The sequence below is a fragment of the Scyliorhinus torazame genome, chromosome 3, assembly GCF_047496885.1.
Source record: "Scyliorhinus torazame isolate Kashiwa2021f chromosome 3, sScyTor2.1, whole genome shotgun sequence".
Taxonomy (NCBI): Eukaryota; Metazoa; Chordata; class Chondrichthyes; order Carcharhiniformes; family Scyliorhinidae; genus Scyliorhinus; species Scyliorhinus torazame.
Window position 1 is genome coordinate 17738048 of NC_092709.1, and position 20942 is coordinate 17758989.

The 20942-nt window shown below is 48.2% G+C and overlaps 1 protein-coding gene across 1 annotated transcript in view; it reads right to left on the reverse strand.

Annotated features, from left to right (window-relative positions):
- Positions 1-18412, reverse strand: part of LOC140408310 (multimerin-1-like) — a 108247-nt gene extending 89835 nt beyond the window's left edge. Inside the window, exons 1-2 of the mRNA XM_072495334.1 lie at positions 18003-18412; positions 4434-4553 (exon numbers count right to left, since the gene is read on the reverse strand). Of these exons, the coding sequence (XP_072351435.1) occupies positions 4434-4553; positions 18003-18412 (530 nt within the window). The remainder of the gene's footprint in view (positions 1-4433; positions 4554-18002) is intronic.
- Positions 18413-20942: the final 2530 nt, after the last annotated feature.

Below are 20942 nucleotides of genomic sequence, written 5' to 3' on the forward strand. Positions count from 1 at the left end.
CTTCAATACGGTGCTTGATCCAGGGCTGGACCGGTCGAGGTCCAGGACCGGGAGGAGGTCGGCAGCGGCCAGGGTGCTCAAGGACTTCATGGAGCAGATGGGAGGGGTAGACCCCTGGAGATTTAGTAGGCCTAGGAGTAAGGAGTTCTCATTTTTCTCCCATGTTCACAAAGTATACTCACGGATAAACTTTTTTGTCTTGGGAAGGGCACTGATTCCGAAGGTGACAGGGACGGAATATACGGCCATAGCCATTTCGGACCACGCTCCACATTGGGTAGACCTGGAGGTAGGAGAGGAAAAAGAACAGCACCCACTCTGGAGAATGGATATGGGCTTATTGGCGGATGAGGGGGTATGTTTAAGGGTGAGGGGGTGTATTGAAAGGTACTTGGAGCTTAATGACAATGGAGAGGTTCAGGTGGGAGTGGTCTGGGAGGCGTTGAAGGCGGTAGTCAGGGGGGAACTGATATCCATAAGGGCACATAAAGGGAAGCAATAGGGTAAAGAAAGGGAGCGATTGTTGAAAGAACTTTTGAGGGTGGACAGGCAATATGCAGAGGCACCGGAGGAGGGACTGTACAGGGAAAGACAAAGGTTACATGTGGAATTTGACCTGCTGACCACGGGTAAGGCAGAGGCACAGTGGAGGAGGGCACAGGGTGTACAGTATGAGTATGGAGAGAAGGCGAGTCGGCTACTGGCCCACCAATTGAGGAAGAGGGGAGCAGCGAGGGAGATAGGTGGGGTGAGAGATGAGAAGGGAGAGATGGAACGGGGAGCGGAGAGAGTGAACGGGGTGTTCAAGGCATTCTATGAGAGGTTATATAAGGCTCAGCCCCCGGAAGGGAAGAAGGGAATGATGTGTTTCCTGGATCAGCTGGAATTCCCGAAGGTGGAGGAGCAGGAGAGGGCGGGACTGGGAGCACAGGTTGAGATGGAGGAGGTGGTAAAAGGGATTGGGAGCATGCAGGCGGGGAAGGCCCCGGGTCGGGACGGATTCCCGGTGGAATTTTATAGGAAATATATGGATCGACTGGCCCCGCTTTTGATGAGAACCTTTAATGAGGCCAGGGAGAGGGGGCAGTTGCCCCCGGCTATGTCAGAGGTGACGATATCGCTCCTTTTGAAGAAGGAAAAAGACCCGCTGCAGTGTGGGTCCTACAGGCCCATTTCCCTTTTAAATGTAGATGCTAAGCTCCTGGCCAAGGTGATGGCGACGAGGATAGAGGACTGTGTCCCGGGGGTGGTCCACGAGGATCAAACTGGGTTCGTTAAGGGGAGACAGCTGAACACGAACATACGGAGGTTGCTAGGGGTAATGATGATGCCCCCACCAGAGGGGGAGGCGGAGATAGTGGTGGCGATGGACGCCGAGAAAGCATTCGACAGGGTGGAATGGGATTATCTGTGGGAGGTGCTGAGGAGATTTGGTTTTGGAGCAGGGTTTATTGGATGGGTACAGCTGCTGTATAGGGCCCCGGTGGCGAGTGTGGTCACGAACAGGCAGAGGTCTGACTACTTCCGTCTTCATAGAGGGATGAGGCAGGGGTGTCCCCTGTCTCCGTTACTGTTTGCATTGGCGATTGAGCCCCTGGCCATAGCACTGAGGGGCTCCAGGAAGTGGAGGGGAGTACTCAGGGGAGGAGAAGAACACTGGGTATCTTTGTATGCAAATGATTTATTGCTGTATGTTGCGGACCCAGTGGAGGGGATGCCTGAGATAATGCAGACACTCAGGGAGTTTGGGGAATTTCGGGGTACAAATTGAATATGGGGAAGAGTGAGTTGTTTGTGGTGCATCCGGGGGAGCAGAGCAGGGGAATAGATGATTTACCGCTGAGGAAGGTAACAAGAGATTTCCGGTACTTAGGGATTCAGATAGCCAGGAGTTGGGGAACCTTACATAGGCTTAATTTAACAAGATTGGTGGAACAGACGGAGGAGGATTTTTTAAGAGATCGACATGGTGCCCCTGTCACTGGTGGGTAGGGTGCAGGCGGTCAAAATGGTAGTCCTCCCGAGATTCCTTTTTGTGTTTCAGTGCCTTCCGGTGATGGTCACGAAGGCTTTTTTCAAGAAAATTGAGAAAAGTGTCATGAGTTTTGTGTGGGCCGGGAAGACCCCGAGAGTGAGGAGGGGGTTCTTGCAGCGTAGCAGGGATAGTGGGGGGCTGGCACTACCGAGCCTAAGTGAATACTACTGGGCCGCCAATATCTCAATGGTGTGTAAGTGGATGGGAGAAAGGGAGGGAGCGGCGTGGAAGAGATTGGAGATGGCGTCCTGCAAAGGAACCAGCCTACAAGCACTGGTGACGGCGCCGTTGCCGTTCTCCCTGAAGAAATACACCACAAGTCCAGTGGTGGTGGCAACGCTAAAAATTTGGGGGCAGTGGAGACGACATAGGGGCAGGACGGGAGCCTCGGTGCGGTCCCCGATAAGAAATAATCATAGGTTTGTCCCTGGGAAAATAGATGGGGGATTTGGAGCATGGCAGAGAGCTGGGGTTGTGCAACTGAGAGATCTGTTCGTAGACGGGACGTTTGCGAGTCTGGGAGCGCTGACGGAAAAATATGGGTTGCCCCAAGGGAATGCATTTCGGTACATGCAACTGAGGGCATTTGCGAGGCAACATGTGAGGGGATTCCCGCAGCTCCCGACGCAGGAGATTCAAGATAGAGTGATCTCAGGGACATGGGTGGGGGATGGTAGGGTGTTGGATATATACAGGGAAATGAGGGACGAGGGGGAGATCATGGTGGATGAGCTGAAGGGGAAATGGGAAGAAGAGCTGGGGGAAGAGATTGAGGAGGGGCTGTGGGCTGATGCCCTACGTAGGGTAAACTCGTCGTCCTCGTGCGCCAGGCTAAGCCTGATACAATTCAAGGTTTTGCACAGGGCGCATATGACCGGAGCAAGGCTCAGTAAATTTTTCGGGGTAGAGGATAGGTGTGGGAGATGCTCGAGAAGCCCAGCAAACCACACCCATATGTTTTGGTCATGCCCGGCACTGCAGGGGTTCTGGGTGGGGGTGGCAAAGGTGCTTTCGAAGGTGGTGGGGGTCCGGGTCGAGCCAGGCTGGGGGTTGGCTATATTCGGGGTTGCAGAAGAGCCGGGAGTGCAGGAGGCGAAAGAGGCTGATGTCTTGGCCTTTGCGTCCCTAGTAGCCCGGCGAAGGATATTGCATATGTGGAAGGAAGCCAAACCCCTGGGCGTGGAGACCTGGATAAATGACATGGCAGGGTTTATAAAACTAGAACGGATAAAGTTCGCACTAAGGGGTTCGGCTCAAGGGTTCACCAGGCGGTGGCAACCATTCATTGACTACCTCGCAGAACGATAAAAGAAATGGGAAGGTAACAGCAGCAACCCAGGGCGAGGGGGGGGGGGGGGGGGGCTCGGGTGGGTCCTCAGGGATGTTTTTGTATAGATATTTGTACTTGGTTCTGTATATTGGATTGTTTGATTTTATCTCTGGAGAGTTATTATTTTTGTTATGGCAGTTGCCATTAGTTTATATATTATTTATTTATTTGTTAAAACGGTCACTGTTATTTATATTGTTTTATTGTTGTAAAAAGGAAAACCTTTGTATTGTTTTGTTTGGCCGAAAAATTTGAATAAAATATATTTTTTTTAAAAAAGAGAATCTGGAATTTGCCCTAAACAGAGCAAACGAGGGGTTCTACAAGAGATGTTTTTTAAAAGATTTGCATTTCGGAGAGCTAGTTACCGTCAACTGTTGGGGGACGGGGGATTGGTTGGGTAGGTGCAACAGTGGGGGGGGGGAGAAGGAGAGTTGGTGCAGGGTTTATTGTATTTGGGGGTGTAATGTGTAATTTGGGGGTGTTTTGTTTGTAAAATGTTAAAATGCTGAAAATTTGAATAAAAATACTTTTTAAAAAACAGAGAAGGTGGTGGTGAGCTGCCTCCTTGAACCCGATGCAGTCCGTGTCATGTAGGTACACCTACTGTGCTGTTAGGGAGGGGATTCCAGTACTTTGACCCAATGACACTGAAGGAACAGCGATATGTTTCCAAGTCAGGGTGGTGAGTGGCCTGTCAGGGGAACTCCAGATGGTTGTGTTTGGGGGAGAGAATTCCAGCTTGCCATTATCCTTGAGTGAATAAGTGCTTCCTGATATCTGAACAGTCTGGCTTTAATTTTAAGGTTGTCCCCCCACACTTTATTCTGCACTCCCCCACCAAACGAAACAGTTTCTCTCCATCTACTCTATCACATGTCTTAATCCACCTAAATACCTCAATTGGATCACCCTTTAATCTTCTTGACTTCTGGATAAAATGTGCTGTAGTATCTCTTTGGGTCCCAAGTAGGCTTGTTTATTTATTTAACCAATAAACAGGTGTAGCATTTTGCACAACAAGCAATTTTACGATGTCAATCAATACAGATAAGTGGTGAGACGTACCTTGGTTGGCAGTGTCCCAATTTCATTGGGCATGGGTTTGTTGTTCTCATCACGTATGTCTGTGCATTCTCTATCGTCACAGTCGGTGAGAGTCTTGTGTGGACGTAGGCACACCAGTTCCTTTGAAACAAAACAGGAAAGGTGAGATTGAATTGGGAACGGGCTCAGAAACTCTTTCAGCCTCCTGCACACGCCACAGTCAGGCAGCTGGTGGAATTTGAATTCAATTGATAAATATGACTTTGAAAGCTAGTCTCAGTAATGGTGGCCATGAAACTATATCATTGACTGTCATAAAATATCCATCTGATCCACGAATGGCCTTTAGGGACAGAAATCTGCCGTTCTTACCTGGTCTGACATACATACGACCCTAGACCTACAGCGATATGGCTGACTCTTAATTGCCCTCTGCAGTGGCTTAGAGAGCCAATCAGTTCAAGGGCAATTGGAGATGGGCAAGAAATGCTGGCCTTGCCAGTGATGACCACATCCTGACAAAGAATGACAAGGAGCAGATTAATTGGAGGGAAGGCCACGTTGATTTTTAAGTCCAAAGGCCCAACTATTTTCTGGCAGTCGTTTCTGGTCGGAATCTATTAAATTCACTGTGTTGTTTTGAAGGACAGTTTCTCTGGAAGGTATCACACAATCAGAATCAAATGGTGTAATTACTTATCCTAAATATTGCTGAAAAGTGATCAATGTTACAGGGATATTTTGTCCTGCATTCATAGGACAAATACAAGAATTCAAATTTGAAACGATCACAACAATTGACGCCATAGGAGAAAAGGTTGCTGGTTGGTTGGAAAATTGATTCTGATTGGCCAGGGCATGGCTATGACGAAAGCAAAGGTCATCGCGAGGCTCCCCAAGCTCCTGGGTAATTCAAAGACAGGTGCAACGCTTGAACATATTCCCTTTGTTTTATGTTGTTAGATATGATGTCACAATTGGACAGCTCTTGCTGAACAATCCTGAGTGCTCAAATAGCTGCACTAACAACCAATTTAAGGTAATTAGCCAAGCTCATAACGCGGCTCATTTACGCTTGCTAGAAGTGACACACATTCATTCAAAGGCACCCTTTCTCTGCAAACAAAAGGAAAATGGTCAAGCCTTGTGCCTTTTTTGAATTACCCAGGAGGAAGCCGAAAGTTCCCCGTAGCTTTCTCCTTGGCAACACCTCAACAATCAGAGTCGACTCGCCAAAAGTCTTTTACCGGAAGATAAATTGGTGGGATCATTTGAAATTTGGCATTCTTGCATTGTTCCTGATGAGGACAAGTCAAAAAGTTTGGTAAGATCTCTCTCTTTTCAGCAATACTCAGATGACTTATCCTTTATGTTTGGAGGGTACATTTGAGTTTTTCAAATATCCAATTGGCTGGGTGAAAATGTCACCCGATCGTACCTGTCCTGCTTCATACCAATTCCAATTTACCTATTCATTTTCACCAGAGCTTTATCATGAAAGAATTATGGGGTTTGATAGGATAGAAGAGTGAACTTGAGGCGCTGTAAATGATTCTGTGAGATAGAAAAACTATTTCCTCTGGTGGGCAAATCCAGGACAATGGGGCACTACCTTAAAATTAGAGCCAGACCATTTTGAGCTGGCCTAAGGAAGCACTCTTTCACATAAAGGATAACGGAAGTCTGGGACTCTCTCCCCGCAAAAGGCCATTGGAACTTTCAAGTCAGAGATCGATCAGTTATTGTTGGGGAAGGATATTAAGGGATGTAGGGGAAAGATGAACAAATGGAAATGAGGTACAAATCGTGACCTAATAGAATGGCGGAACAGACTTCAGGAGCTGAATGACCTCCCCCTGACCTGTAAACCTGCTTCCTCTGACCCCACCTTGGAGATTGAATTTTTTTAAACCTGAGTTTTCACAGGTTGATAAATTTATTTTTCTTCATAAAAGCACAAGAACTAGGAGCAGGAGTAGACCATCTGACCCCTCGAGCCTGCTCCGCCATTCAATAAGATCTTGGCTGCTCTTTTCGTGGGCTCAGCTCCACTTACCCGCCCGCTCACCGTAACCCTTAATTCCTTTACTGTTCAAAAATCTATCTTTGCCTTAAAAACATCCAATGAGGCAGCCTCAACTTTTCACTGGGCAGGAAAATCCATAGATTCATGACCCTTTGGGTGAAGAAGTTGCTCTTCAATTCAGTCCTAAATCTGCTCCCCTTTATTTTGAGACTATGCCCCCTCGTTCTAGTTTCACCCGCCAGTGGAAACAACCTCCCTGGTTTTATCCTATCTATTCCCTTCATAATTTTATATGTTTCTGTAAGATCCCCCCTCATTCTTCTAATTTCCAATGAGTGATTCCAGTCTACTCTGTCTCTCCTCATAAGCCCATCCTCTCAACTCCGGAATCAACCTCATGAATCTCCTTTGCACCCCCTCCAGGGTCAGTACATTCTTTCTCAAGTAAAGAGACCAAAGGTGTACACCGTACTTCTGGTGTGGCCTCACCTGCTGCAACATAACTTCCCTGTTGTTGAACTCCATCACCCTAGCAATGAAGGACAAAATTCCATTTGTCTTCCTAATCACCTGCAAACCAACTTTTTGCGATTCATGCACAAGGACACCCAGCTTTCTCTGCACAGCAGCATGTAAATAATAGTCCATTTTGCTGTTATTCCTACCAAAATGGATGACCTCACATTTACCAACATTGTACTCCCTTGCCCACTCATTTAAATTATTTATATCCCTCTGCAGACTTTCAGTGTCGTCTGCACACTTCTCTCTACCACTCACCTTAGTGTCATCTGCAAACTTTGACACATTGCACTTGGTCCCCAACTCCAGATCATCTATGTAAATTGTAAACAATTGCGGTCCCAACACTGATCCCTGAGGCACACCACTAGCCACTGATTGCCACCAGAAAAACACCCATTTATCCCTACTCTATGCTTCCTGTTAGTTTACCAATCCTCTATCAATGTTAATATATTACCCATAATGCCATGCACCCTTATATTGTGCAACAGCCTTTTGTGTCAAATGCCTTCTGGAAATCCAGATACATCACATCCACTTGCTCCCCATTGCCCACCGCACTCATAATGTCCTCAAAGAATTTCAATAAATTAGTTAAACATGACCTGCCTTTCATGAACTTATGTTACGCCTGCCCAATGGGACAATTTCTATCCCAATGTCTCGCTATTTCTTCCTTGATGATAGATTCGAGCATTTTCCCCACTACAAAAGTTAAGCAAACCAGCCTATAGTGACCCATCTTTTGCCTACCTCCTTTTTTGCTGATGAACAGCATCACATTTGCTGTTTTCCAATCTGTCGAAACCGCCCCAGAGTCCAGCAACTTTTGGTAAAGAAATTACCATGATCTTATTTGCTATTTCCCCCGCCATCTCTTTTAGTACCCTGGGAGACTTAATAGAACATAGAAAATACAGCACAGAACAGGCCCTTCGGCCCACGATGTTGTGCCGAACCTTTGTCCCAGGTTAATCATAGATTATCATTGAATTTACAGTGCAGAAGGAGGCCATTCGGCCCCCTGAGTCTGCACCGGCTCTTGGAAAGAGCACCCTACCCAAACTCAACACCTCCACCGAACACCAAGGGCAATTTTGGACACTAAGGGCAATTTATCATGGCCAATCCACCTACCCTGCACATCTTTGGACTGTGGGAGGAAACCGGAGCACCCGGAGGAAACCCACGCAGACACGGGGAGGACGTGCAGACTCCGCACAGACAGTGACCCAAGCCGGAATCGAACCTGGGACCCTGGAGCTGTGAAGCAATTGTGCTATCCACAATGCTACCGTGCTGCCCTTAAGAACAAATAAATCTACACTTTATCATTTTACTGTAATCCATGTACCTATCCAATGGCTGACTTGTCTATGTTTATCCCCATGAGCTTGCCCAACACTACCTCCTCGGGAATACTGATCATTTTTAGATCCTCATTTGCTATAGCCTCCTTGCCATCAATTATTGGCATGTTATTTGTGTCTTCCACTGTGAAGACCAACAAAAACTACTTGTTCAATGCCTCGGCCATTTCCTAATTTCCCATTATTAAATCCCCCTTCTCACCCTCTAAAGGACCAATGTTTACCTGAGCCACTCTTTTTCGTTTTATATATTTGTAGAAACCTTTGCTATCTGCGTTATGTTCTGAACTAGTTTACTCTCATAATCAATCTTAATTTTCGTTATAGCTTTTTTGTGGCTTTCTGTTGACCTTTAAAGATTTCCCAATCCTAAGCTTTGCCACTTTGGATGCATTTTCTTTCAATTTGATACCCTCCTTTATTTCCTTAGATATCCATGTCTGATTAGCCCTTTTCCTACAGTCCTTCCTTTTAACTGATATATACTTATTCTGAACACTGTGAAAAATCACTTTAAAAGTCCTCAACTGTTCCTAAATTGTCCCACTATAAAGTATTTGCTTCCAATCTACCCCAGCAATTCCTTCTTCATCCCATTGTAGCCTCCTTTGTTCAAGCACAAGGCACTGGTATTGGATTTTACCTTCTCACACTCCATCTTATTTAAAATTCAACCATACTGTGATCACTCCTTCTGAGAGGATCCCTAACTACGAGATCATTAATTATTTCTGACTCATTACACAGGACCAGGATCAGACCTAGGATACTTGCTCCCTTGTAGGTTCCATTACATACTGTTCGAGGAAACTGTTGCGGATACATTCTATGAACTCCTCCTCAGGGCTGCCTTGACCGACCTGGTTTGACCAATCGACATGTAGATAAAAATCCTCCATGACAATTGCCAAACTATTTTTACATGCATCAGTTATTTCTTTGTTTATTGCCCGCCCAACCGTGATGTTATTATTTGGTGGCCTAATAGACTGCGCCTACCAGTGACCTTTTCTCCTTTCCTATTTCTAATTTCCACCTAAACGGATTCAAGCTTTTTCTCCATTGAACCTAGATCATCTCTCACTACTGCCCTGATGTCATCCTTAAATATCAGAGCTGCATCACCTCCCTTACCTTCCTGTCTGTCCTTCCGAATAGTTTGATACTCCTGGATATTTAACTCCCAGTTGTGACCGCTCTGCAACCATGGGTGGGATTCTCTAATAATGGGGCTATGTCCCCACGCCGGCGTGAAAACTGGCACCAACGACTGCGGCGTCAACGGCTCCCGAAAGTGAGGAATTCTCCCCTTTCTTAGGGGCCTAGGTTGGCGCCAGAGTGGTCCCCACAGCTCCAGCGGGCACCCGAGAATCGGCACCGGAGAATGGGGAAGCCGGCGTCGTGCCTCCCCGGGAATTCTCCAACCCAGCGCCGGGTTGGAGAATTCCGGCCCATGTCTCTGAAATACCACTAAATCGTATTCATTCACGATGATTTGTGCCGTCAACTCATTTACTTTGTTTCGAATGCTACGAGCATTCAAGTAAAGTGCCCTTATGCTAGTTTTTTCCCCCTTTTCTTGAATCTTAACACCTCCATTAATAACATCCTCTGAGTTCTTCTTCCCGTTAACTTTTTCATAATTTTCCCTCCAGTTGAATCCTCCTCCCCACATGCTAACCTGTTGCTTTGCTTCCGATTAACCATTATACTTCCCTGGAGTTCTGCCCTTCCCTTCCCCCCATTTGCTAATTTAAAGTCCTTGTGACCACCCTGTTTACCCTTTCCGCTAGAACGCTGGTCCCAGATCGGTTCAGGTGGGTACCGTCCCAACGGTACAGATCCCTCCTGTCCCAATACTAGTGCCAGTGCCCCATGAAAAGGAACCCCTCTTTCCCGCACCACTCCTTTAGTCACGTGTTTACTTCCCTAATTTTCTCATCCCTACGCCAATTCACACATGGCTCAGGCAGTCATCCTGAGATTATAACCATTGAGGACATGGGGCGAAATTCTCCGGTATCGGCGCGATGTCCGCCGACTGGCGCCCAAAACGGCGCAAATCAGTCGGGCATCGCGCCGCCCCAAAGGTGCGGAATGCTCCGCATCTTTGGAGGCCGAGCCCCAACCTTAAGGGGCTAGGCCTGCGCTGGACGAATTTCCGCCCCGCCAGCTGGCGGAAAAGGCCTTTGGTGCCCCGCCAGCTGGCGCGGAAATGACATCTCCGGGCAGCGCATGCGCGGGAGCATTAGCGGCCGCTGATGGCATTCCCGCGCATGCGCAGTGGAGGGAGTCTCTTCCACCTCCGCCATGGTGGAGACTGTGGTGAAGGCGGAAGGAAAAGAGTGCCCCCACGGCACAGGCCCGCCCGCGGATCGGTGGGCCCCGATCGCGGGCCAGGCCACCGTGGGGGCACCCCCCGGGGCCAGATCGCCCCGCGCCCCCCCAGGACCCCGGAGCCCGCCCGCACCGCCTTGTCCCGCCGGTAAGGTTGGTGGTTTAATCTACGCCAGCGGGATAGGCATTTTAGCAGCGGGACTTCGGCCCATCCGGGCCGGAGTATCGCGCGGGAAGGCCCGCCAACCGGCGCGCCGCGATTCCCGCACCCGCCGAATATCCGGTGCCGGAGAATTCGGCGGGGGGTCGGAGAATCTCGCCCATGTTCTTTAATTTAGTTCCCAGTGCCTGATAATCCCAAAACAGGTCCTCTTTCCTAGTCTTGCCTATGTTGCTTGTCCCAACATGGACGACAACAACTGGATCCTCCCTCTCCCATTCCAATATCCTTTCAAGCCGGTCAGAGATGGTCCTCACCCTGGCACCGGGCAGGCAACATACCAGATGGGACTCTCAATCCTGCTTACAAAGGATGCTATCAATCCCCCTAATTATAGAATCTCCTACACCTACCACATCAATCGAACTTAAAATAGAAAGGATCAATTGTGTTCAATTACATTGCTCGATTGCACTGGCCCATGGAAGATTTTGCATTTGTGATTGTACAAATGAATTTTAAAGGAAACATGACCTGTAACCTGACCAGCACAATTCCAAGCCCATTTTAGGTGCTATTTCCAGATTGTGCCCATAGCAGAAACTCTACACCTCATGCGATATGAAGTTTTTCTTTAACCTGGTTTTGACTGCACTGACGAAATTGTCCCGTAAACATTTTCTGCTCAAAATCAACACAGGGGCCTTGAGGGGGGCTGAATTTCTGTGGAGGGTTCTCCCAGTCATCCTTTGCAACTTTGCCACAAAACACTTAAAGCTCTTAGCCGGATTAGTACAGTGGTTAGTAAGCACTATGGCTTCACAGCACCAGGGGCCAGGGTTCGATTCCCGGCTTGGGTGACTGTCTGTGCGGAGTCTGCACGTTCTCCCCGTGTCTGCGTGGGCTTCCTCTGGGTGCTCCGGTTTCCTCCCACAAGTCTCGCAAGACGTGCTTGTTAGATGAATCGGACATTCTGATATCTCCCTCTGTGTACCCGAACAGGCGCCAGAGTGTGGCGACTAGGGGATTTTCACAGTAACTTCATTGCAGTGTTCATGTAAGCCTACTTGTGACACTAATAAAGATTATTATTATGTTTCCACCCAGTTATGGCCAGGAGATTTGCATGGCCAAACCCAATCCTAGGGAGTAAGCTCATAGCGTGGTTGTTTTGTACAATGAGTAACAACCATGCAGAGGGAAGGAGGAGAGGTTGAGACCTGTTGTGCCAACGTAGCTAGGCTGGACGTTGGAATGTTGAAATACCCTGAAAGTCATTGGGGTGAGTGGAGGGAGGGAGGGTGTCATCCAGGACTCTCGCTTCTGATCACTGGGGGGGCTTTTGTTTGAAGTGTGCATGCATGAGTGTCAGGGAACAGGACTGATCTTCGTGAAATGCAGCCCCGTCAAATGGCCTGTTGAGCAGCTGGCATGTGAATATTGCAACCAAGGCTATCTGGAGCTGTGCGCTTGCAAGCAATCGAGTTTCAAAAGAGAAAGGGGAGCAAATTGATCAAATAGAAATATATTCCCAATCCCTCGTGATTTTGGAGGATCATTACAAGCACCTTTTGAAGTATGCTCATGAGTGAGTTTTGCAGTTAACCATCTTTGGAGAACTCTTCCTGTTTCTTTCCCGTTTCAGTTGTGTCCATGCAGCCTCATTCCAGCAGATGGCAGCATCTCACAGCACAAACCGGGTTAAGACAATTTTGCACTGATTGAAATTTGTGTGCCTGGGAGTAACCTTTAAAGCTTGTTCCAATTCTGCTGCCTCCCAATCTCAGGCCCAGAGCAGCGGGATAAGTGAAGGCATTGCCATATATGTTGAGATACTGGGAGACTGCCAGAATTGCCCATTCCATTCCAAGTCCAGCGGCGTTGGAGATGAGAGAATTGTCTTTGGTTCTCCTCAGTCAACAAAGAACAAAGAAAAGTACAGCACAGGAACAGGCCCTTCGGCCCTTCCAAGCCTACTCTGACCATGCTGCCCGTCTAAACTAAAATCTTCTATACTTCGGGGTCCATATCCCTCTATTCCCATCCTATTCATGTATTTGTCAAGATGCCCCTTAAACGTCACTATCGCCCCTGCTTCCACCACCTCCTCCGGTAGCGAGTTCCAGGCACCCACTACCCTCTGTGTAAACAACTTCCCTCGTACATCTCCTCTAAACCTTGCCCCTCTCACCTTAAACCTATGCCCCCTAGTAATTGACCCCTCTACCCTGGGAAAAAGTCTCTGACTATCCACTATTGTAGACCTCTATCAGGTCGTCCCTCAACCTCCTTCGTTCCAGTTACTCAACCTCTCCTCATAGCTATTCGAAAACGTCCTGACCGGCGGAGAAAGAATTTGCATGCACACAGCACCGTTCACAGCATCAGACACCCCAGAGTGCTTTGCAGCTAATGTAGCACCTTTGAAGTGGAATCACTGTTGTGGTTTGAGGAAGGTGGCAACTAATCTGCATACAACACGATCCCAACAACATCAATTTGATCATTGACGTTAGTTGGGAAGTGAATATTGGCCAGGAAACTGAGGGAATTCCCTGCTGTTTTTCCAATAGTGGGATCTTTTACCTCTACGTGAAATAGCGGGTGTGAAATCAGATGTACAGACCAGAGGGTGCGGGTATGATGACGATCAGGCAATCTAGGCGCTGCCCGTATGCACTGAGGGGACGCTGTCAGCAGCAAGGTAAACACATGAGGGCATAGTTCAAAGGGCAGCAGGACGCCCGGAGGATCAATCCTGCGTTGCGGGCAGGGTAGAAAGAACAAAGAGCAAAGAAAAAGACAAATACAGCACAGGAACAATAGAAGGCTGCAGGATTGTGAGGGGCATGGACGGGTGGATGGTCGGAGACTTTTTCCCAGGGTAAAGGGGTCAATTACTAAGGGGCATAGGTTTAAGGTGCGAGGGGCAAGGTTTAGAGTAGATGTGCGAGGCATGTTTTTTTACACAGAGGGTAGTGGGTGCCTGGAACTCGCTGCCGGAGGAGGTGGTGGAAGCAGGGACGATAGTGACGTTTAAGGGGTATCTTGACAAGTACATGAATAGGATGGGAATAGAGGGATACGGACCCCGGAAGTGTAGAAGATTTTAGTTTAGAGATCCCGCAATTGGAGTCTCCCGGCTATATCGGCCACGCTGCGCCGTGGTGAGCTGGCTTTCTGGTGCAGCGTGGCCATTGGATCCACTGAATCCCCCAGCCACGCCGAGGCACTGGGGGGGCGGGGGGGGGGGGAAGCTGACCTCCGTCCCAACAACTGACCGCCACCTCAACGAGGCAAAGCCGGAAACATCTGCCCCTGCTCCCGCCTGTAGCTCTGGCAGGTCTGACACCCCAAATATGGTCCCCAGGGAACCTGGCTCCAAATCCACATGCAGGACCTCAGACATGGTGCAGGAAAACAACCCCCAAAATGTCTCCAACTTCGGGCAGGACCAGGATATACGGACATAATTGGCTGGGCCCCTCCCACACCACTCGCAGCTGTCCTCCACCCCCTCAATTAGCTGGCTCATCCTCGCCTTCGTTAAGAGCGCCCTGTGCATTGTATCAACCCCAGCCTCACGCACGATGTCGAGGCGTTAACCCTCTGCAGCACTTTGCACCATAATGCTTCCTCCAACACCATCCCCACATTTTCCTCCACTTGGCTTTAACCCTTTCCATGGACTCCTTGTCCTCCTCCATAATCCGACCGTAGATCGCCAAAACGGCCCCACCCTCCAACCCCGCCAACCGACAGTGCCTCCTTCAACAACGAGAGGGCGGTGCCACCTGTCCCCTTCTTCACCCCCACTAACTGCTCCAAGCTAGCGAAACGCCCCTCCAAAAAATTGAACCACTCTATTTTAACCGCACCTCTGTTCCTGGCTCGGTGTGATGACCTCTAAGGTCAAATAGTCCATTTATCCTTCCACATTGACTCACACGTGAAGAATGATCATTTCGAGAAGGTGACACTGGACCTCAGGGAGAGATCAGTGGCTTCAGAAAAAGTAAAACATTAGCAGAGAGGAATAAAAAAAGAAGAAAGCGAAAACGTGCATTGGGAGCAATAACGAATTCTACTTCCACAGCAAATTTAATGTAATGAATTATGAAATAAAATGAATAAATTATGATTAAATCTTCCTGATTTTAATGGACCATTGCTATTTTTGTTAAGAAGATGCTGGTGTGATTTCTGCTTGAACCACAAGATTCTTTGCTAAGTTTGTTTATGTCAGAAGCCCTCGAGTACAATGGGATAGAAGACGTGTTGGGTGTGGAAAGTTCTGATTGGACCCCATTAAGAGCGCTCTGTTTAGTTCTGGGCATTGCATCTCAGGAAGGATATACTGAGTTTAAAGGGAGTGCAGTGTGGATTCACCTTTTTACCAGGGCAAAAATGATTAAATTATGCAAGTAATTTTCACAGACCAAGGGCGGGATTCGACGACCCCCGCCGGGTCGGAGAATCTCCAGGGGGCGGCGTGAATCCCGACCCCGCCGGCCGTCGAATTCTCCGGCACCAAAAATTCAGCGGGGGCGGGAATCGCGACGCGCTGGTCGGCGAGTCCCCCCCCCCCCCCCCCCCCCCGGCGATTCCCCGGCCCGCGATGGGCCGAAGTCCCACTGCTGTCATGCCAGTCCCGCCAGCGTGAATCAAACCACTTACCTTACCGGCGGTACTAGCGGCGGGGGCGGGCTCCAGGGTCCTGGGGGGGCGCGGGATGATCTGGCCCCGGGGGGAGCCCCCACGATGGTCTGGCCCATCCACGGGTGGGCCTGTGCCGTGGGGGCACTCTTTTCCTTCCGCCTCGGCCATAGCCTCCGCGATGGCCGATGCGGAAGTGACACACCCCCGGTCATGCCATGCGCAAGGATGACATCAGCAGCCGTTGACGCTCCCGTGCATGCGCGGACTTCCGCCGACCGGCGGAGTCCCTTTGGCCCCGACTGGTGTGGCGACAAAGGCCTTTCCCGCTGGCCGGCGGCACGCCAACCACTCCGGCGCGGGCCTAGCCCCTCAAGGTGAGGGCTTGGCCCCTAAAGGTGTCCGCACCTTTGGGGCGGCTCGACGCCGGAGTGGTTCACGCCACTCCCTCCCGCCGGGACCCCCCCCCCCCCCCCCCCCGCCCCGCCGGGTAGGGGAGAATCCCGGCCCATGTTTACAATCCCCTGAATATCATAAAAACATTGAAAATAGGAGCAGGAGGAGGCCATTCGGCCCTTCGAGCCTGCTCCACCATTCATTTTGATCATGGCTGATCACCCAACTCGACAACCTGTTCCCCCCCCCCCCCCCCACCCCCAGATCATTGATCCCTTGAGCCCCAAGAACTATATCTAACTCCTTCTTGAAAATATACAATGTTTTGGCCTCAACTGCTTTCTGTGGTAGCGAATTCCACAGGCGGACCACTCTCTAGGTGTTGAAATTTCTCTTCATCTCTGTCCTAAATGGTCTACCCCGTATCCTCAGGCTGTGACCCCTGGTTCTGGGCACCCCCACCATCGGGAATATCCTTCCTGCACCTACCCTGTCTAATCCAGTTAGAAGATTATAGTTTTCTATGAGAACCCCCCCTCAGTCTTCTAAACTCCAGTGAAAATAATCCTAACCGACTCAATCTGTCCTCAAACGTCAGTCCTGCCATCCAGGAATCAACCTGGCAAACCTTTGCTGCTCTCCCTCCATAGCAAGCGCATCCTTTCTCAGTTATGGAGATCAAACCTGCGCACAATATTCCAGGTGTGGCCTCACCAAGGCCCTGTATAATTGCAGAAAGACATCCCTTCATCTGTACTCGAATCCTCTCGCTATGAAAGCCAACATGCCATTTACCTTCTTTACTGCCTGCTGTACCTGCGCGCTTACTTTCAGCGACTGGTGTACGAGGACACACAGGTCTCATTGCACATTTTCCCCTCTCAAGCTATCGGCATTCAGATAATAATCTGCCTTCCTGTTTTTGCAACCAAGGTGGATAACCTCAAATTTATCCACATTGTACTGCATCTGCCATGCATTTGCCCACTCGCTCAGCTTATCCAAATTACACTGAGGCATCTCTGCATCCTCCTCACAGCTCACCCCCTCCCGCCTAGCTTTGTGTCATCTGCAAATCTGGAGATATTGCATTGATAAATTAGAAGGTTTCGTCAGTCATGATGACAATGGAGCTGTCAGTTTGTCATAAAAATCCATTTGACTCACTAATGCCCTGCTTTTTTTTCACTGGGTCTGATATATACAGACCCGCAGCAAAGTGGTTGATCTTGACTGGCCTCTGAAATACTCCAGCAAGCGAGAATTCAAGAAGGCATCTCACCACCGCCTTCTCCAGGACAATTAAGGGTGAGGACCAAATGCTGCCCTTGCCAATGATGCCCAAGCCCCATGGAGGAATTCGAAAAAAGACTGATCACTTGTCCACAATCTCAGCGTGCGATGGAAGACGGGAAATAGGAAACAAGTACTGAAAGAAAAATAGCTTTTCAATTCTAAAGTACAGCCTGGCCATCCTGTTGCCCAAGGACAGTCTTTGTGATTTTTGTTTTAAAGTGGCTGACTCCAACCTTGTTTCTTAACACTGTCGCCTCAACGATATGTATCCATTGCCGGATCTGTGTGTAGATTCCATCAGGGAAGGATCAAGAGATATCTGGCTTTAAATAAAAATAAGCAGTTGGAACATTCCCAGTTTCCCGTTCACTAGTCCAGGACCAGTGACATCAATGGTGGTGCCCCAGTGCTTGAGGACCTTCCAGCTCCTTCTGACTTGGGGCTACAATGCAGGATAAATTTAGTAATTGAGTAATCTGGGATACACTCTTCCATTGTTAATTAAACTCTGAAACATACCCGATGAAACACTGATTTTGTTTCCTGCATATCTGCCACAATGTGGATGACAGTAGGTAAAATGTGAATACTACACAGTGCACTGTAGGCAACGATACATGTTGAATAGATAGGCATTGTCAATTGCAGATGGATATAGATTGCTATATAGTTAGCTACTTGTACATTGTTTGTATGGAGAGGTACAGACAGGAAAAGATATGGAGATAGAGAGATTCCAGATTGCTGAGTGCAGATAGATGGTGAAACAGAGAAATGATCTGAATTCGACATGCCCTCTTATCTAACGTTTCTGTGGCACTTACTTTCCCCTGGAAGTTTCAAAGTTTGGTTTGCTGCTTCCAGTCTTGCTGTAGAAAGGAAGTTTCCGACTGGAACTGGATTTATACATTCCCTTTTCCACGCTGTAATCCACCTGCCTTGGAGATCTGTTACCAACAGGCGGACTGTTGGAAGGTGCACCCCCAGCCATCCCCTTTCCGAGCCTGTTTCTCCCATTTTCTGTGGTGTTGAAATTGCTTCCGTTCTTGGCATTCCCGAAAGGGGTCAATTCAGCTGGCGAATTTGCATCGAGGACCCCATTGCAGACTTTCAAAAGGGGGAAGACTATCGGCAAGACAATGAGCCACCTCATTCTTGCTGAGTGGAAATTAAGGCTCCTTCCGTCTGCATAATCCATCTCCGTGTGATATCTCCTGCTCGCACTCGTTCGCATCAATGGAATGAGCTCACTCCTTTGGCAGCTTTTATGCCTGGCCAGGAAGGAAATAACATCTGCATTCTGGAAGTGACAGAAGGAAACAGAGGGGCCCTTCCCAGGAAATTTGTAAGAGAAAAAGGTTGCTGTTCTTTCTGTACGCCCAATTGAAATAAATAAATAATTGATTTTGCGAGAGAATTCCTTGTTCTCCGAACCCTTCGTGCTGCAGCAGCCTTCCGCAATGGAAAGATGGGGGGAGAAAAACATCAATGATGAACTTAAGCAATTATTACCACTCTGAAAGACGCGTGCCTAGTTTCTCCAGTGGTTCGCTGTCGTCTTAAGTTGCTGTTAAGGGATAAGTTGCTGCTTTGTTCAATTAATGTTTGGGTATCGAACCGGCAGTGAATGACATTTGGGAACCCCAGCAGACTCTTGAGTTGCGATGGAGAACGTGTTCACCTGAACTCGCCAACTCAAAACTGGTGTTAAGTGGATGGGACGGACACCCATTTTTGAAATCCCCCATTTAAATTGCTGTTAAACTCAGCGAAGAGAGTGGAAAGTTTTGTTGAGAGGAAAAGAGGAAAGAACACTGTTAATCCAAAACATTTTACTTTTGAATGGCCTTCAACGAGGTCAACCAAAGTTCCGTTCTGTGCCTTAGAATGGCCAGCACTATTAGATCATACGCCCATTCATTGTATTCTATTAACCAATGTGAGCAGAATAATGTTCAAAACGAGCATTAGAAAGGGCCTCATTGATACCTTGGCAAATGATTTGTCTTCAATTATGCTCATTATTAGATTGTTTATGTTGTAATTGAACTCTGAGTCAGAAGGACATTGCTTGGTTTGGAGAGGATATATTGTTCTCTAACCTTTTCAGTAGCAAGTCATGCCAATGTATCTCTGTTAGTTATAATCAGATCTTTCCCAATTGTTTTTTAAGTACCATAATCTTTAACAGGGTGAAAATATTGTTCCCTCTCCAGCCTCCCTTGGTCTACTAATAGTTTGTACAGGGGATAACAATCTTTATAAAGCACATCTCTTTCAATTGATGTGACTTTTCCTGTTGGTCATTTCACTTAAGGGAATTTTCCCCATCCATTATACATGTTGTCCTGCATGGAAAAGACCAAGGCTTCGGAGCTCAGCTGCTCTGTTAACGTCTCTATGGTTCTAACTGGCGGTACAGGGTTACAGGGAGAAGGGTGAGGAGTGGTCCTAGATGGGATGCTCTTTCGGAGGGTTGGTGCAGACTCGATGGCTGAATGGCCTCCTTCTGCACTGTAGGGATTCTATGGATTCTATACCTCTGCAACAATTTGGCAGCGTTAGGTGTAATGATATGGATTTATGAGAATACTTTGAGGGATTAGGCACGGCAAGAGTTCAGGAACTCAAAGCTTTCCTTATTAGAATGGCAGTCGTTCAAAATCCATGACTTTCGGAACCTCAGGATGAGGTCTAGTCACAACTTGCCTTGTTACAAAAATCTCCCCTCATTGCTCGAGCTACAAGAGAGAGAGAAAGAGTACTGGGGTGGAATTCAGAAGCTGTCTGTTTGGGAATGTGGAAACCTTTGCCAGTTGCTGAAATATAAGTGAAGTCACCATAGTCCCAGATGACCATAGGCTGCTTTCCCCTTTGAGGGCGAGAGCTGACTGGTGGTGGTTTAACCTGAGGATCACCACACCTCAGACAAGGGGCAAGGTTGAGAAGGCAGGGCCTTCATGAATAACATTAACCAGTGCAGGAATTGAACCTGCGCTGCTGGCCTTGCACCATGGAGTAACCATCCAGCCAACTGACTAAACCAGCCCCTAACTGGGTTGAATAGCCTCCTTCTGCACTGGAGTGGTTCTATGAACACACAGTCGAAAGGGACTTCAAATATGATTCTTATGCAAGGTTAAGGTTGGTTCTGCTGCTTTACCTTAAATGACAGGAGATACTGTGCTCTGGTTTGTCCTGCCTGCATTTCCACAGTTAAACTTTTTTGTAATTAATCTCTGGGCTGTGGAAAGCTCAGAGCTTTCAGTCAGGTTTGATTGCTTATCAGACGTCTACTTAAGCATTGTTTGAAGACGAATGGTGCAATCTTGACATTCATGGCAGGATTACTGTCTGGAGCTTCCACAAATTGGAGTGAAATAAGTTGTGGGACATAATAGATGACCTGCTGTTATTTTATGGAACTGAAGCTAGGATCATGCAAGTAATTTTAATAGAAAACGAGATTGCCAGCGACCTTTTTGGGGACCTCTTCTGAACTTGGGAATTGATTCATCTGACATCGGTCTGACCCACAGTCACGTGCTCACGCCTTTGACAGTATCAGGATATTTGCTTTCAATGTTAATTGCAAGATCTTTAGTTATAAACAACAATTGTGGGTGGTGCAGTGGTTAGCACTGCTGCCTCACGGCACTGAGGACCCGGGTTTGATCCCTGCCCGGGTCACCATCTGTATGGAAGTTACACATTCCCCCCTTGTCTGCATGGGTCTTACCCCCACAACCCAAATATGTGCATGG